The 19,129-nt window shown below is 32.4% G+C and overlaps 1 protein-coding gene across 1 annotated transcript; it reads right to left on the bottom strand.

The window, feature by feature from the left end:
- Positions 1-357: 357 nt before the first annotated feature.
- LOC132754897 (histone-lysine N-methyltransferase SETMAR-like) lies at positions 358-831 on the bottom strand. The gene has a single exon (XM_060745644.1). The coding sequence runs from the start codon at positions 829-831 to the stop codon at positions 358-360; it is 474 nt and encodes a 157-aa protein (XP_060601627.1).
- Between the last annotated feature and the right edge of the window lie 18,298 nt (positions 832-19,129).

Genomic DNA, 19,129 nt, shown 5'->3' with positions numbered 1-19,129 from the left:
CCTTAAATTGCCGATCATTTTACACCACCTGCTTAGTAGTATCAGTATCACTTATTATTTATTTACTACGTGATCATATAATTACATGTCAATGGCGTCTTTGTTTTAGGCAGAGAATCAATCAGTAAAGAGAAATATATTTCAATAGAAGTTGTATACATTAAGTTTAAATGAACTTTCTTCTTTCAAATTGCGGTATCAAGAAGCTTAATGTAGCTGTTTTTCATGATTTCATGCATTTTTCAAGACGATAATACTCAAATGTTTAATTGACAATATATTGAATGATACGAGGAGTATTCAATAATTAGTGTCGGTGCTATAGTAAAATGAAAACTTTTAAAGCAACAATCATTTTTATTTTTTTAAACCTTCAAAGTAATCTCCTTTGAACAATATACAGAGTTTCGAACGTTTGATCCAATTTTGAAATGCTTTTTTATAGCCTTCTTGAGGTATACCCCTACACAACTGATGTAATGCTGAACCAAGTCCATTTCTGGTGCTGTAACGGCGACCCTGAAGGTGTTTCTTTAATCTTGGAAACAGGAAGAAATCGCAGGGTGCCAAATCTGGCGAGTATGGTGGGTGATTAAGCACAGTAACACGTTTGCTCTCCGAAAATTTCTTAACAATGTCGGCCTTGTGTGGAGTAGCGTTGTCATGCAGTAGATACAGACCTCTCATACCAGTATTTGGACGACGTTTGCGATAATATTTGTCAACTTTGTTTAACACTATTCGTTTGTAAAACTTTGCAGTAACGGTACGACCTTTTGGAATAGGAACTTGTGTCACTACACCATGTATACCAAAGAACATGGCATACATAACCTTTTTTGTGCTAGTTATTCTTTTAGCTATACAGGGCCTACGGGTATGTTTGGTGGCCCATATCTTATTATTTACCTTCCGTGTGGGCTCAAAAAAGTGGAACCAGCTTTCGTCTCCAGTTACAATGTTAGAAAATTTGCGATCGTTATATTTGGGAAACATCTTCAATAATTTCTTGGCACATTTTACACGCTCTTGCTTTTGCTTTTCAGTCAATAAATGTGGTATCCATCTGGCTGCAATCTTTTTAACTTTGAGGTGCTTCTTTAGAATCGTAAATGTACTTACCGTTGAAATGCCAGTATACTTAGCTATTTCAGAAACTGTATATCGAGCTTCTTTGTTAATGAGTTCTTGCACTTTTTTAATGTTGTTTTGGTGACCACTGTGTGTTTTCTTCCCCTACCACTAGCATCGTTTAGTGACTCCGTTCCACTTTTAAACTTAACAATCCATCTTTAACTGTCCTTTCACTAACCACAGATGGTCCATAAATACGACAAAGCTCTTCATGAATGGCTGCACCACTTAACCCAAATGTCATACGCGCTTTGATGTAAGCTCGAATTTCAACATTATTTACTGAATCTTTTCCAGCCATTTTTATACGCACTTGATCGAATATTCAACTTTCAACACTAAATTTCTTAAAACGTGTGTGAATTAGGATACATGTATGATACACCGTTGGAAAGATAAAGAGTTGAAGCGCATCATAATGTAACTTTGCACGTGATTCACGAAATATACTTAGAGAAAAATGAGGCCCGTCACTAAATATTGAATGCTCCTCGTATATTGTATTTGTTCAATTTTACACGTCTTTTTTAACTTCTACCGAAATATTTAATTGGATTTGGACATCCACGTTTCTACATTTTGTAATGTAAAGTTGTAAAGCCGTTCGCCGTCAAAACAGGTAGAATCGCGACAAGTGAACTTTTAATATTATTGCAATTGTTGTTGCATTGATACTTTGTTCTAATTCATATGTTTGAAAACTGAGTCTTATAATAATCTTATTATACTATTCAATTTTATAAAAAGAAAAGAACGCATGGTAATGTTATAATAAAAATGATGCACCAAAATAACAAAGGGAGATTTTTTCCCACTTATTTATAACATTTAAAGTGACTTACACTGCTAGTGATTTGCACTTTTAACAATATAACATGGTTAAAATAATTATTTGATTTCATTTGAGACTTAAGTTATATAGCTATAGCCTAAATAAATAATATTAACTTGCCTAAATTAGCATAATAGGTAAAACAATTATCAAATCCATAAAATAAGATAAGCAAGATCAACAAGGAAAGGCGGCGTTCAATGAACGCAACCCCCATATATGACCCAGCAACAAGAACCAATGGCAAGGAGCCCAGGCGGACCCCAAACAAAAACAGGAAAGGCAAAGACAGAGCACGGACAGGTTAATCATTAAATGATAAATAATTTGTAACTGATTAGGAATTCAAAGAAAATAATAATAGGCCCACAAAGGGGAAGGGGACAGGAGACCGGGGGAAGGGGGGGGGGGTTAATCAAAGAAATAAAAAAACTAGAGGCAATGGGGAAGATACTTACCGTAGACAAGAAAACAACAAGGGACACAAGCAAAAGTGTCACCAAAACAGTATGAAACAACATAGACATACATCTGAGGAACACAGTGGGGCGCCGCCTTGGAACGGTCAGCAGCATAATAATGACTGCTGGGGAGTTTAAACCGGTTAATGGTGCACCAAACCTCGCTCTTAGCCCCACCATGTTCCTATAAACGAGACAGTGTAAATAAAATGAATCCCCGCTAAGTGAAATTCTAACAGTTGTCATGGTTACAAAAGGTTAAATAAGTAAAACACTAAAATGATCATGTAGAAACATATAAAAGTAAACCCAATGACCATAACAAACGTACTCAATGTCCTAAAGGAAGACAGAGCAACAAGAAAATCACCTACAAGGGTCCGACGAAGCAAGGCAGAAGACGATCATCAAGACAATTCAGTCCCAAAGGGCTTTACGAACTATCCATCATAGAGTCTCCCACTTGGTCCGTCAGATGCAATCAAAAGAGGAAAGCGTAGTGTCCAACTGTAAAAGGGTTGAACACTAACGTCTGCAATCAGTTTACATTTGCAAATTTTGTTGACTTAAGCATTTAATCAAAATAATTGATATCAGACATGCCAGACAGGGAATGAAATATTCTATTATGCATGTCTCTCACACGTTTTAAATTCTTATTTTATGGAAAATATATTAAACAAAGAAAATGATGACAAATGGAATGAAAATAAATTGTAATTTCCATCCGAAAACATTAAACATGTACGAGAGGTGTTAACCACATTTTGCACGAACAATGTACATGTATCGCATAGATGGTTGTGTAATATCTCAATTAATACAATACAAGTGTAAATCAGTTCAGTTTAGCTGCGTTCATTGAACGCTGCCTTTCCTTGTTGATCTTGTTTATCATATTTTTTGACAATAACTCGATTAATGCCATCTACTCGTGTGTACCAAAGCTAAAATGGTTGGGAAAGGTCTCTTTTCACTAACCAAATACGGTCCTATATCAAGAACCTGCATTCTTGGTATATAGGCGAAAGTCATATTTAATGAAATTCGGAAACAATGAACTTTGTTTTTCATCTATCACACGTGGTGTAAGAAATTTAAAATTGATGTAGATTCAGTAAAAGATGTACACCATGCACGCCGTCCGAAAACTGCAACTGGTCTCCGTGGTGTCATGTTGTTTTATGACAATACTTCGTCAAACAAAGCGGCCATTGTACGAGAATATCTGAAACAGGAAAAGGTTGTCGAGCTTCCTCACCATCCTTATTCGCCAGATCTTGCCCCTTATGACTTTTTCCTATTTCCGAGGCTCAAAAACACCTTGCTGGAAGAAAATATCAAACGCGAAAAAATCGCGGTTCTGCTATTTCCCGGTGTCTGAACAGTATACCTCGAAAAAATTATGAAAACGCATTTAAAAATTGGATTAAAATAAGTAAAACGTATATCACATGGTGGTGAGTATTTTGAAGGAATGATATGCTTATTTTGGCACTGTTTGTTACGCACTCCTGAAAATTGACCCAATTGCATCCATATTTGAACACCCCTCGTACATAGGTATGAGAGGTCTAATTGTAAAGTGCAAAGTATGTACAATTTTACCCCGTACTTAATCATTTTGTAATTATCTTAAAATTTTAAAATCCATCTTAAAATTTTAAAATCCATCATAAAATTTTAAAATCCAATACATTTATGCTAAATATTTGATGTGAGTAGTTACACATTTAGTGTACTCCTTCAAATATGGAATTATGATCAACAATGAAGGGCGGCTTTCAATGATTCTTTTGCATATTTTTTTTCATGCCTACTGCATTTAGTTCTTAACTTTATTTTGTAAGCAACTGTTAAGAAATTTTATCCTGGTAGTCTTTTGACATGGCTATATTTTACATGTCTACACGACGGGGTTTGTTCAAATGATAAATATACAAAAGAACTATATATAATTTGTAATAATGCGCCATATCTTATAACACTACACCACTTTATACATGTGTGAGATGTACAATGTAAGAACTGAACATAAACAGGAAGTACTGCTTATTGTTTTCAAATGGCCTGATTGTACTTACTATATATTTTTTGGCAATGCTGTTGTAAGTCTTTTATTATAGTGCGGGCCTAAAATACACTGTATTTGACGACCAACATGAATACCGGAGGTAAAATTACTCTAATCATATTAAAAGACTAACAAAATAAAGTTAAGAACTAAATGCAGTAGGCATGAAAAAAATATGCGAAAGGAACAATTTCCATGTCTGCAAAATTACAATTTGATATATTGTGAAGAGTGCTATCAATTCAATATAACATTATATTTTGTTTTATAAGGAAATGTTTTAACATATTTCTTTAAACAGAACCCAATGTCTATCGACATGAACAAAACACAATTGCAAAGAATGCCAGTCTATCGAAGACAATTAGTGATGACAATTAATTAACAAAAACGAAAAACCTAAATGTTTTATTTAAGACTTTTATATTTTATAAAAGATGGAGAAAAAAGATGTTACGCTGTAAATTAGACACTTTGCTCAACTACTTGAACACTATGCATTTTTTGGCACTTATTGTTACTATTAAATTTCGTGTAGTTCTCGTCTTGAAGACCATTACTGAAAACTAGCAAGTTAGTGCAAAGAATCGAATTAGTCGAACTTGTATGTTCTATGACATGCGCATGATATACCAGTTCTCGTAGTTCGGCATAACACGCCTGTTTTAAACGAATAAGGTTGAGCTTAAAAGTACTACGAATCAATATCTGATTTGATGAAGCAGTTATGTGTAATCCATAAAATGAAAACTGTTGTATGCATGGGTGTGTATTTTGCTGTTTATTCATTTAATTTAATCGAATCAATTACAGAGAAACGTCGGTCGTCTCAAGATATAAAATGTTATGTAAATTTAAAACCATATTATTTTATCTTGATGTAATGTTTATTTACGAAAATGGCATTTTACTGTATACGCCTGGGTACGTGTATTATTTGTTTGTTATATGTCTGCATTAAAGTCTGTTCTCTTTAATTATCAAAGGCCGCTTTGGAGGCGAGTTCATCTAAGAAATACAATTGGAAGTCGAAGGAGGTCTGACGTCTCAATTACGTGCAACATAATTCATTTTTTATAATATTTACCTATATGAACTCGTATTTATAATCAGAGCTAGTTTATGAAGAAGTTTATAATCCATGGTTTCAAATCATCAAATGTTTGAATATTGTCCTGACATTAGGGGGAATTGTTAAATTGCTAGCTAAATAAGTACAAAATTGTCAGTTCAAACGCTGGAAAGTATGTGCAACAAACTAAGTCATAGTTAAAACGTAAACATCTAAATTGTGTTTGTTATTTGCGTACCTTGTTGATTTGTTTTTCTTGTGTGTCTTTTGATTGTGTTTTCTTTAAAGTGTTTTGACAACTTCTAAAATACAATAAGTACTAATGACTTTAACCTGTCAATTTCTATTTACAGTTTCCTCGTCTTACAATTGATAAGAAATCAATAACTCTCATCTCATTTTTGTAAATAGCCAACCTCAGTGGTAAATTTGACTATGCGACAAATGCAAACTTGTTAACTCATATATTTAAAACAAAATTTGTTAAGAAAATTCATATTTAATCCTGTTTCATGATCAAACTATTAGTTGCTTAGATACTATTTTAAAGATGGACTAAATTTGGATTTTTTGTAAAATGGTTTATCTACACTTATATTGATGCATATTAAGTTTCTTGTAACCGCATAGTTCTTCTTGTTTCGATAAAATGTCACCGGAGCCTGAATTATCATGGAGTGTAATGAAAATGTTTCAATGTGTGTAGTAGACATAAATAAAATGTTAATCGGAATGAATGTTCTATGTATTAAATGTGATATCAATAAATGTTCACTTTCTGATACATTTGTTAAATGACATTGAATAATGGATACGTTAAAAAAACATTACTAAATTGGAAGACTTTTCCCTATCATAACGAGTTGATAGACAGAGTGTTGTTTGTATCTTTAATTCTATAAATGTTTAAAAATGTGACTACCGTGGTACATAAATAATATGATTTTTCTGATTAGACTTTAAAAACCTTTTGACATGTAAACAACTAAAACAAGCGACAATACAATATTTTCATTAAATAAATATTGATATGTGAATAGAGCAAAAGGTTATCGTTCCTGCAAACTGATCAAACTGATATGCGTCAGATCATTTGACAATTTAGTAGATATCACTAGAGAAATGTTGTTGACGGTGTGCACAGAGGAAATTGTCAATGCACTTTTGGGCGTCTGATTGCAGATATTCACTGATCTTATTCCCAGATTTTCTTTTGACTTCCTGGTTTAAAAATTCACTTAAAGCTGTTCAGTTAATAAAATCAATTTCAGCAAGAATATTTATTCCAACAGAAAGACATTATTTAATTTGATATTTTTCTAACAATGAAATAAAGTAAGGCACTTCATATTGTGATTCTCTGATATAAAAAGCTTAAGTACCATCGTAAATTCGTAAGGAATGTATTTAATTGAACGTCGCAAAAGTTCTAAAACAAGGCATTAAAGCTTCTAATTTAAACGTTGATAGGGAATCAATGTAGAATGCTCATATCGTAAGTGTTGACAACCTATTTAATTGGTGAACACTATTGGCTAAGAAATTCAGGGAAATAACTTGGCAACATTAAATGATGAAGACAATGTCCTCACTTTTGCACCCAAAACGTTTTCATGTATTTCCGTATAAGGATTAATGCTATGAACTAGTGTTTTATTAGATAGTTGACGTTCCTTAATAAACTTTTAAATTGTACCTGAAATATCTTGATTACATAAAAATCTGCTATATAATTTACACGACCTTTCTGAACACGAGTTTCCCAGTTATTTACAAATAAGTTAAAAACTTGAAATTAAATGAAAAGAATCCGTGACCGTACATATAATCCACAATTTTATATTTGTTTTCTTCAAAAGCCCTAAGACACGCAACATGTGTTTTGAAAGTGTTCATCAATTTTCTTAAAATCATTTTCTTGTATTTGCATGTCCTAAATCAGTACAATAACATTTAAAGTGTCAAGCTATTGCTCACTTATTTGTGTACCTGACTTTCTTTGATTGACATTTATATTACATCATTCACATTCATTGCAAAACAGCTGTGCATTGGTAAGTATTCCCTCTAAAAATGTATATATCTAATACAGAATTAGATACCTAACACAGAACCGTCTTTTTGAAGACCATTTTAGAGTGAAAACAGAGTTTTCAGGTGGCTATGGTTCAAGTCCCATGCGGAATGTTTTATTTTTTATGTACGTTTGCCCTCCTGTTTTGCCTGGTTTTATTATGGTCATCTTTTTTCTTGCAACATCCGCAGTGAAAACATTTGTTGTTTTGTATATATACATATTTATATTTTCGTGTGAAATGAGAAAAAGAAAGGAAGTAACTTACCATGTTAATATTTATGTTTGCAAAATATTCACATTTTTTAATAATCATTATCAAAAATAAAAAAAATTGCCCCAATGAAAAAGATCTTACGGATTATTTGACCCACCACCTTTGTCTGTTTAACCAAAAAGGACCTATACATGTTTTAATCACCCAAATTTTTTTTTCAAATATGCTTTTCTTTGGTTTTGTTGGTTTTATTTCATAACAACTATGGACAACTTGTAAAGATGAATATAACCGTCACTGAAATGCCTTTCCTTGATTGGCCAACAAGCAACTTTTTGTAAAAAATAACAGGTCAATACCAGAGTATATTCACTGTTTTTTTCCTAAAAATAGATTTTCAGAGTAAATTCACAGTTTTTTTTTTCTTTTAAAAATAGATTTTCTGGAAATCCCCCGAAAGACGCGAGACTATGACGAAACGTCACGCCAAGTTTGTTGTTATTATTCAGAACAAACGTTGCGTGACTCGTAAATAAGAGTCAAATTAGTCTATCTTAGTTACCGTCTTAACATTTTAAAGAACAATACGAATAAGTGTGCCAACGCGCTCACTTTAAAGAAAGGGCCAAATTATTGAAAAGGTAGACAAGCTGAAAAATAATGATTTCAATCGTATGCAATGGCAAATTCGATGAGCTATATAAAAGCTATTTATAAATTATATAATAAAACAGATATGTACTTTTTAGCTGTTGAATATGATGTGATATGTAATAAAAATTTATATTGACCTCGGCTATCGCCTCGGTCATTTTTTTTCAGTACATATCCCATCAAATTCAACAGCTAAAAAGTCCATTTTTGTATAATATTTTTCAAACACGATCGTAAACTTGTGTTTGTGTTGTATTTATTTGAGGAATGTAGTATTATTACTAATATAAAGTTTTAAATAACTCCTGAAACATTGTCAATTATACATATAATTCTTAAGGAAATTAAACATCCTTCCTTCACACAGGTCTTTTGAAATTATTCGTTGTAAAAAAATACGTAACATACAAACAGCAAATATAAAGATTTATATACTTTATATTGTAGTAAGTAGTTTAGGTAAGATTATTTTAATATACGTATTAGCCGTAAGCATAAACAATATTCAAGTTATAAGGGTAAACCAAAACACTCAGTATCGTAATGTATCTATGTTTAGAAAAGTGATGATCGACATAATATGTCTATTTTTAGTATTTTTCGAATAGAGGGCATTGACATGTACCTTTGTACAGGTCAAGTTTACTGACCAAGATTCGAGAATAGGGCGACGGATAATGAGTGTATGCATATTTCAACGGTTTAGATAATCTAAGCACATTTAATATCTATAACATTTACATTAAGCTAAGGCTAAAAATTTTAAACGATTTGATCCTAATAGTTGTTTTTTAAGGATGTAATTATTTTTTAAGATATGTGATAACACACTTGATAGTATGTTACTGTGTGATCAAAGGTTAGTGGACGTTAAGAGAATAAAACTTTTACACATGATTTAAAAGTAATAAAGAATAACAACCCCTTTTATCATCTTTTTAAAATTTCCGATGCTTTTTAGTTTTTGACATGTGTGCCAACAGTCAAAATGATGTACTAGGTAAAATACATAGCATTTCAAACTCTAATATTCTCGTTGTAATGATTTCTAATATGTCAATAAAAATGTTATTTCTTTATATGTACTAATAATATAAATAATCAGTTATCTCATCATTATTTAAATGAAAGAAATTTAATCCAAGTTTCAGTTGAACTAATTTTACGCGATCGATTCTTATCCTGAAATTAATTATTCTATAAGACTTTCTCTAGTAATTAAATGATGTTTCAACAATGTTCGAATGCATGTTATATGGAAATCTTGCCGACCTACTTTATATTAAAGTTTTAAAACGGAAATTAAAATGGAACATATAAGATCAGTTGAGAATATTTCCTCAACAGGAAAGTCGAGGATTTCCCTTTTCACTTTCCGGATCATGAAAATTTCCCCTTTTTTGAAAGAAAACGCCCATCTTTCATGTACCTTTTAAAATGTGCTACGAGATAAATATAAAACATCATTTCTTCATGTTTATTGTTTGAAGCTAATCTTAAAACAATTATCCAAAATTTTACCAAGCGTTAATATGTACAACGTTGAAGTTTGTGAGGTATTAAACCACAAACTTGACGGATATTTGGAAACAGTTAATGTTCTCGGCATCTTCCCGATTTGGAAATAAACTTTCCCAAACAAGCAAATTGTGTCAATTGATACTGAACCGATGAAATTTTACAACTTTCCCGATTGAGCAATAATTTCCTGACATTACTTTGCACTCCAGTGCTGAAAATTAAGTAAACATGACAGGCAGATTTAGTAAGAAATGTGTTACAATATTCAGACACAAGGATTGGAATCTACAAAGCAATTAGACGCCAATTAAAATCAAATTCTTAGACATATGGACAAACTAAACAAAGACAAAACATTTAGGTCTGATGCACTATACTGCCAGAGATGCATACGATATGTTGAACGAATGTGCTATGATAGTGGTCAACAGAGGAAGCACATAACAAACAGACAGCTGATGCTTGCATTGGAACAGGCAATTTTGTTTCACCTTCTAGCATGTTTTTACTTTATCGCTTACTTGTATATTGAACTATAAACGACGGAAAAAACGTAACAGTTGTGTATCTTGCCTTATGCAACAAAATAATACAAAATGCGCTTCTAGTCTTCAAACCAGTTAACATGTTTGCCGTGATCATATTATGTTGACTTTTATACGAGCTTAACCTTAATATGATACTAATTAATATAATCCTCTAACTATATAGTACAATGAGTGTGTGCAGAAAAGTTTTATTTTCTGCAATAACCAGTGTCGGTGTGGGAGGCTGGGGTATGTGTGGAATACCATTGTTTACCAAGGTCTCATATATCGGTTACGTATTCATGATATAAAACACTCCTTAGGCTATTGGAATTCATTTTCAAAATATTTTTCTATTCTTGACTTGTTATTATCATTACAATTAATTGAGCATATTATAATTGCAAGTCATGAAGTAATTTTATACAGTACAGACATCAAGAATAAGTAAATATAATCACGGTCAAATAAGGATTGAGCAGAAAACTGTTTTATAAAACAAATCAAAATTTGTAACCAATATGCATATTAAAACAAAATCTGTTATTCTAAAATATCATTTTAAATCCATTTTTTTTTAGTTTAAACATAGTTTATTTCAAACAATGTTACAAGTACGTCATGTTGTTAATACATTTACAATAATGAGATACACGAATGAAAAAGGATTAGAGCCGAAAGCTATAAAGCTTATAAAGGTCTTCTCCTACATATTTGTACAATGCAGTTAAATTATGACAGTGTTTGCAATATTGTTTGTAAAATCCATTTTAACTGATATACAAAATTTAGTAAAATGAAAACTTGTAATTGTTGTTTCGCTTTGACGCAGTGAACATGTACATAAATAGTGATATTTGTTTTATGTATGCAACGGGGACTATCGGTGATCTTGGTTTTATAAAAAAAAAGGTTTGTTTAATCAACTAGGATGGTTTCTAAGACGTGTATTGAAGATCGTTTTGTTGTTGTTGTTGTTCTTTAACTCTTATTATAATAGTTAAATTAAATAAGAGCCTTCTTCATATCCCTTTTGAGATTTGGTTTAAGATAGTTCAGAGCTGGGGCGTGTTGTTCTTAATGAGATAAGAAATTCCAACGAGACAATGTTTGCATAAAAAAATCAAAGTAAAAAGTTCAAATCAGATAACACAGTTTTAATTAAACCTTGTAAATTAAGGAAGTCTGTCAAGGACACAACATAAATTGGAATAAGAAGTAAAAGCGGTTATTTTTTCTATACAGCAACAGTTTCATTGAGAATAATGCTCTGTTACAACCATTGTTGCACAATTAAACGAGTTTGTCAATAAATTTATTGCAAAACTCTTTATGATAACATAATTTTGTTGCAATTCTCTCACAACCAGTTTTGCAATAAAAACGAGTTTTGCAATAAAACAATTTATTTTTATTTTCATTTATTTTATTTATTTTTTTTTTTTTGCAATAAAATATTAAAATACAGCTTTATATACATTATATAAATGCACTGTTATCTTATATCATAGTTTAACATAATAATTAAAATGTAGTAGTTTAAATCAGAAATAATATGATCCGACATTAATTTCTGTTCTTAAAATGTTTATATTTCATTTGATAACAAAATGTTTAAATAGTGTTTTGAAGCAGTATCAGCTTATCTTTATTATCACATTGAACTCAACTTTTGCAATATTTTGCCGCACAACTCATTTTGATACATACATGACCGTATTACGATTTCGGATCTAACGACTACTTTCGCAGAAAAAAATGTGTTTTCCTATGTAAGTCTACATGAACTTAATGAATCCGGGGACAAGAACCAATTTGACTCCTGGAGTATCATGTAGTTTATTTTTTAGAGGACCACAAGGCTTATTCCAAAATATCTAAGATAGATATTTCCAGAGAAGAAGTTTTTTACGAACCTTTACAATAACTTCTACTGTCAGTTCTTGTGACCTGCTAATTCATTATACTTAAATTAGGAGATGTTGTTTTCAAGAAATTGTAGATAACGACAAACACACTGAGACCACAAAGGCTCATTTATTGTGAATTCAATTTCATAAACATGAACCGGTTGAACCGGGTGATGCTCTCCGAGTAGGTTTTGGACACAGAAAAGTATGAAAAGATGAAAGAAGAAAGGGCAAAAATTCCAAAATTAGGCAAAACAGAGTTATGGTTCTTTGCACTGCATTTTCTATTCAATGAGATCTATCTACCTAGTTTTGTGTTGATATCTCTTATAGTTTCAGAGTTATGTCCCGGATAAAGTTCAAAGTGTAAAAATGAACAAAGGGCAATAACTCAAAATTAGGCAAGGCTGTGTTTAGGGTCTTTAGCACTGCACTTCTATTAAATAAGATATATCTACCTACACAGTTCCATGTTGATATCTCTAATAGTTTAAGAGTAATGTCCCGGACAAAGTTCAAGTATAAAATTAAACAAAGGGCAAAAACTCCAAAAAAAAGCAGGGCAAAGTTACGGTTCTTTAGCACTGCACTTCTAGACAATCAGATCTATCTACCTACAAAGTTTCATGTTGATATCTCAAATAGTTTTAGAGTAATGTCCCGGACAAAGTTCAAGTATAAAAATGAACAAAGGGCAAAAACTCCAAAAAAAGGCAAGGCAGAGTTATGATACTTTAACAATGGTACTTCAACGTAATGAGATCTATCATCTACAAAGTTTCTTGTTGATATCTCTTATAGATTTAGAGAAATGTCCCGGACAAAGTTCAAAGTAGTAAATACGAACAAAGGGGAATAACCCCAAAATTAGGCAAGACAGAGTTATGGTTCTTAACCACTGCACTTCTACTCAATGAGATATACCTACCTACAAAGTTTCATGTTCATATCTCTTAAAGTTTTAGAGTTATTTACCGGACAAAGTTCAAAGTGTAAAAATAAACAAAGGACAATAATTTTTTAGCACTGCACATTTACTCGATGAGATCTATCTATCTACACAGTTTCATGTTGATACCCCTTATAGTTTTAGAATTATGTCCCTGACAAAGTTCATAGTGTGAAAATAAACACAGGGCAATAATCTAAAAGTTAAGCAAGGCAGAGTGACGGTTCCTGTGCACTGCACATCGACTCAATGATATCTATCTACTTACAAAGTTTCATGTTGATACCTCTTGTTGTTTCAAAGTTATGTCCCGGACAAGAATAGCGTACGGACAAACGGACGGACAAACGGGGAGCATAATAAATGTATTACTCACTATTTACATGAATACCGTTTACGTATATAAAAACCTTCAAGGTCGACAGATATATGGTTATGCGTTAATAAGATTATGTTACATATGAAACATGCTATTGATTATCAGTGACGATTTCTCTAAGGATGTTTGCACTTATTTGCAAAGAACATGATTCAACCGTTAGCTGATAGATTAACTAATAAATAGTAACAAAAATAACGGTTTAGGGTTTAATTTAAAATAATATATATGTAAAGAAATCTCATGCAGTTAATTGTTATTAAAAGTTATATTACTTTGAATTGATATTGTTTTTCAACTTTAACAGCATGTCACATACATATGCATATCTGATCACATTCTGATAATTCGGTGTTTATCCTCGTGTTTAGTGGTTTTGTGCACCTTGTAAATCGATCTATTAATGAACAAGAACATGTACCGGAGAAATTAATGAAAAATGAGAAAGATGCTATCAAAACTTTACTGATATCTTGATGAGATGGAAAATACAGCGGACTCGGGAATATTGTTATATCACAAGAAACATTCAGGTAGTGTAAACACATAACAAGAACAGAATGTTCAGTTATTTATTATATTACAAGATACAAGAAAATTTATTTTACGTCGGATACATATAAACAGAAAACATTAATTTAGCTCATAAGCTATTTTCCGACAAACAATAGTATATGAACTAAACAAAAGTAAAGCAGCTATAAAAGAAAATATAAGCATAAGCACATTTAAGTACATGGAAGTAAGATATTAAAGCAACTAAAAATTATAAGCATAAGCTCATCTAAATACATGGATTTAAGTTATTATAGTACCATGCATGCTTAAAAATTACAATAATTACAAGCAAGATAAAACAAATAACAGATATATATAAATAATGTACATTCCTGTAAAAGAGTTATATATTAGTTAAAGACAGACATGTATAACAAAATAAGCATAAGCACATCTAAGAATATGAAATTAAGAAAATAAAAATTTAAAATAAGTTAAAAACTACAAAAGTTACAAGAAAAAGAATACAAAAATAAGATATACATATACACCTATGTACATACCTGTAAAAGAAATATAATAGATATATAAAAAAAAGAAATATATAAAAAACAAGGAAATTACAAGGACTATCACATAATGCAAATAAAAAGTAACATTAAACATTTATAGGTATAATTTTGCAACATCTGAAGATTATACATAAAAGCACATATAAAACATGTTAATCACATACAAACACATGTTAGACACACATGTGTTTAACAAAAGGCTACAAGCGACACATTGAGCACTTACATTTTGGGCCTGTCCAGGTGCCAACCAGTCTCCCAAATTCTTTGAAGTTTTCTACTCTTCTGATGTCGCTGGGGAGGCTGTTCCACACCCGGGCAGCCTCAAAACGAAAGGATTTCTGTCCATACCTGGTGGTTCGAACTGTAGGCAGTTCTAGAATATGATCATACCTGCAATTGTAAACAGAGGTCTTAAATTTGGCCAAGTTTTGAATATATTTGGGTGATATATTGTGTAAGCACTTGAAAGTCTCGATTGCAATTGTTTTTAACCTGCTTAAATGGAGTGTGGGTAATTTAACCTTATTAAGGAGACTTTCATATGATGATGTAAAATCATTGAAAACAATGCGTAAGGCCCTATACTGGAGTTTTTTCAAGTTTGTCTGTGTTGGCTTTACTAGAGAAGTGCCACACTATGGGACAGTAATTGAAATTGGACCTGATAAAAGATTTGAATATGATAAGCCTGGTAGGTACAGAGAGGAATTTACTTAATCTTTGCAGGACATTTAACTGTTCTGCAGCTTTTTGGCAAATGGCTGATACCTGAGCATCAAAATTTAATTGATAGTCAATATCTACTCCTAGTAGTTTGACCTGTTCATCACATGGGATAGTGCTGCCGCTTATATCAAATGACTTAATTTCAGTATGTGACTTGACCCCCACTGAGATAGCTTGAAACTTTTCAGGGTTTGCCTGCATTTGATTAGATTTAAACCAATCTATGAGGATATTACTTTCATCCTCAAGGGTAGATTTGACAACTGTAGCATTTTTATGCCAGAAGGACAAAGTGTTATCATCAGCATAATTATAAAGGGTGGATTTTTCTATGTAGTAAAATATATGATTAATGAAAATGTTGAAGACCAGGGGCCCTAATATTGATCCTTGAGGGACACCCTTAATAATATTATCCCACTGGCTGGTATAATCCCCTAGTTTAACCCTTTGTTTCCGCTTTTGGAGATAACTGCTCATAAGTTTACAAGCGTTATCAGACAGACCATATGCCTTAAGTTTAAGGATAATTAAATCATGTGGAAGACAGTCGAAGGCCTTTGATAAATCCATTAGTATTGCTCCGATGAACATGTTTTCATCAAGGGCCCTTTTCCAGTCTTCCACTAGCCTTAGTAGCGTAGTCTGACAGCCATATGATTTACGGAAGGCTGCCAGATAAGGGTGAAAAATTTCCTCAAAGTAACCCGAGAGTTGGTCGTGGATAACCCTTTCATATACTAGTAATTTGGACATGGTGGGTAGAATACTTACTGGCCTATAATTTTTTTCTATATAGGGGTAATCTTTTTAAAAAATTGGGGTTACTTGGGCAAGTTTTAGATTTTCTGGGAACTGACCTTGACTTAACATAGTATTACATAAATCTCTAATGGGACGGGCCAGGGAGGGTTTGCCTGCAATTATGACCTTTGGTGGAATTTGATCAACTCCAGTAGCCTTTTTTGGATTTAACCTTTTATGGACTTAGATATATCTTGTTCAGTGACCATTTTGAATGTAAATTGTGATTGTGGGCAATTATTATTTATTTTATCTATGCTTGGGTGTATGAAGGTGTCTTGTTCATTTTCTTCTATACCAATGTTTTTTGCAATGTTGACATAGAAGGAGTTAAGTGTGTTGGCAACTGTGGCCTGGTCAGATAAGAGTTCCCCATCTGACTTCTTCAGTATTATTGGGTTGTCTGTTTTATTAGTAGGTTTTTGTGATAAGAAGGGCTTGATGGTAGGCCAGAAATCTTTTGATTTTGGCCCGCCACCGCACCTTTCATGAAAATATGTAGTGATTGAGTCCCTTTTAACCTTTGTTTTTATATTTCTCATTTTCTTGTATTTTAACCAGTTTTCATTACTTTTGTGTTTGTGAAAGGTGTTTTTTGCCTGACGTGTATTATAGATGACCTTTCTGTAATTTGAGTTCATATAAGGAGGGTTACGTCTGGGTTTTTTTACTTTCACAGGGGCATGATCATCAACGACCTGTTTAAGGAGCATCTCATGGGCCCAGTAGACGTCGTCGAAAACATGAGCAACATGAAATGGTACCTGTTCCAGATCGTTATTAAAATCTTCATGGTTAAAACTTTTATATGATCTAAAATTTATTGGTTTGGTTTTGAAAGGATTACAATGTTCTCTTATGCTAGTACAGATCATGTTGTGACAGTCACTTAGTCCAGAATTGAAGTTTATTGTATTACATAGAAAAATTTTGGAATTTGTAAGTATTACATCAATTAAAGTAGGTGAATGTTTTTTGTAAAGCATGTTGGTTCTTTTACTATATTGGCTTAATTAAAGTTATCACAAATATAACTGAAACATTTGGACTTATCTTTTTTTAACATGTCATAATTAAGATCTCCTATACATATGATGTGATCAAAGTTTATATACAGGTTGTCTAGACATTTGGTGATATTGTGTTCAAAAATATTGTCCTTCATAGAAGGTTGTCTATATAGACATAAGATTCCCCATTTCCGCTTAGATAAACTTAGTTCATAGCAAATACCTTCTAGAGAATCTGATTCTAAGTCCTTTCTACGTTTAAAGGGGAGATCGGCTCGAACAAAAGTCATAATCCCTCCACCATGGGAATTTCGATCTCTTCTTTCCATCTTGTATCCGTCTACCGTGAATAGATTGTTGTTGAACGATATATCTAGTTTGGTTTCTGAAATTATAAGCATGTCACATAGTTTATCATGAAGTATTTGTTAAAGGTCATCAAATTTATAACGTATACTGTTTATATTTAAATAATTTATGATTGGTCTTTTTCTATTTTCTTTTCGCATATTGCGGAGTTCGTCAAATATGTCGTATCTAGAGTCACAATCTTCCTGGTCTGTTGATAGTTCAGTGTGTGTTGAAATATTACTGTTGTTAATAAGCCAGTCCTCCTCTGGATCTGGCTCCGGACAGAAACTGTCATTAATATTTACATGGTTATCACAATCAGTCGCTGATATGTTTCTATTCATTGACACTGAGTTTACTGATGTTGGTGATTGTAGATCTTCGAACAAAGAGTTTGAGAAATTGAAAATGTCATGGATATTATTATTGCTATTACAAGGTTGGCAGAACCAGGATTCCTCCGAGTTTCCCAGTTCAGTATATCTGGCCGGTGCGATACCAGCACACTTTATATGTATCCATTTATCACACTGGTCGCAGCACAGGGCCCTATGGTTTTTTGCTACTGTACGTAAGCAAATTCCACATTTAAAAGGACCGGGGTTTAGTGCTATGTCACCAGATAGTAGTAGAACAATAAGTCTGCTATGGAGTCTAATTGGTTGAGTCTTGCTCCTTCTGGTGTATTTCAGATGGAAGTAAGTTAGCATACTTGTAGTAATTCGGTTGGGTATGCCGATTCGGATATCACTATTATGCAGATGTTCAAGCATGATCCGAAAGTTTATTTCATAATATGTATCATTTTGTGTAAAGTTCTGGTTTACCTGTTCCTCTCGAACATGGGCACCCTCTTTTTTAGATACAAAGGTCACACTATTGAATGAGATTAGCGCCAGACAGGAAATAAAAAACAGCTGTAGTTTGTTTATCATCATGGTTAGTGAGAAGCGCAATTTTTTTCAATATCAAGCGCCCGACTCGATCGTTGTCATTCGGACGAGAGACATTCAGTTTTCAAGCGTCTGATAACACAGGTTGAAATAAAAACCTTCAAAAATCACTTTCTGCTTCGATCCCTCCGAGGTCTGGAATGGAAAGTCGTTGCAAATGTTAAAAAGTAATGTTTAAAACCAAAATTTTGTGATAGAAGTGCACTTTAAGACAATAAAAATTTTAAGACACTGTAGCTATTTTTATGGCGTCTTTTCACAACCGGAACCGGAATTATTATTACGATATCTTTATCTGAAAAAAAAAACGTTATACAGAAAAAATATTCAAATGTATATAAATATTTGACCGTTGTGAAAAAACGCTGTATCATGGTTGTGTCCGCTCTCTTGAGTTGGCATATGACA

This window comes from Ruditapes philippinarum, unplaced genomic scaffold (assembly GCF_026571515.1).
Source record: "Ruditapes philippinarum isolate M1 unplaced genomic scaffold, ASM2657151v2 ctg1160_1_1_1_1, whole genome shotgun sequence".
Classification (NCBI taxonomy): Eukaryota; Metazoa; Mollusca; class Bivalvia; order Venerida; family Veneridae; genus Ruditapes; species Ruditapes philippinarum.
This window is presented reverse-complemented; position numbering and strand designations above follow the sequence as displayed.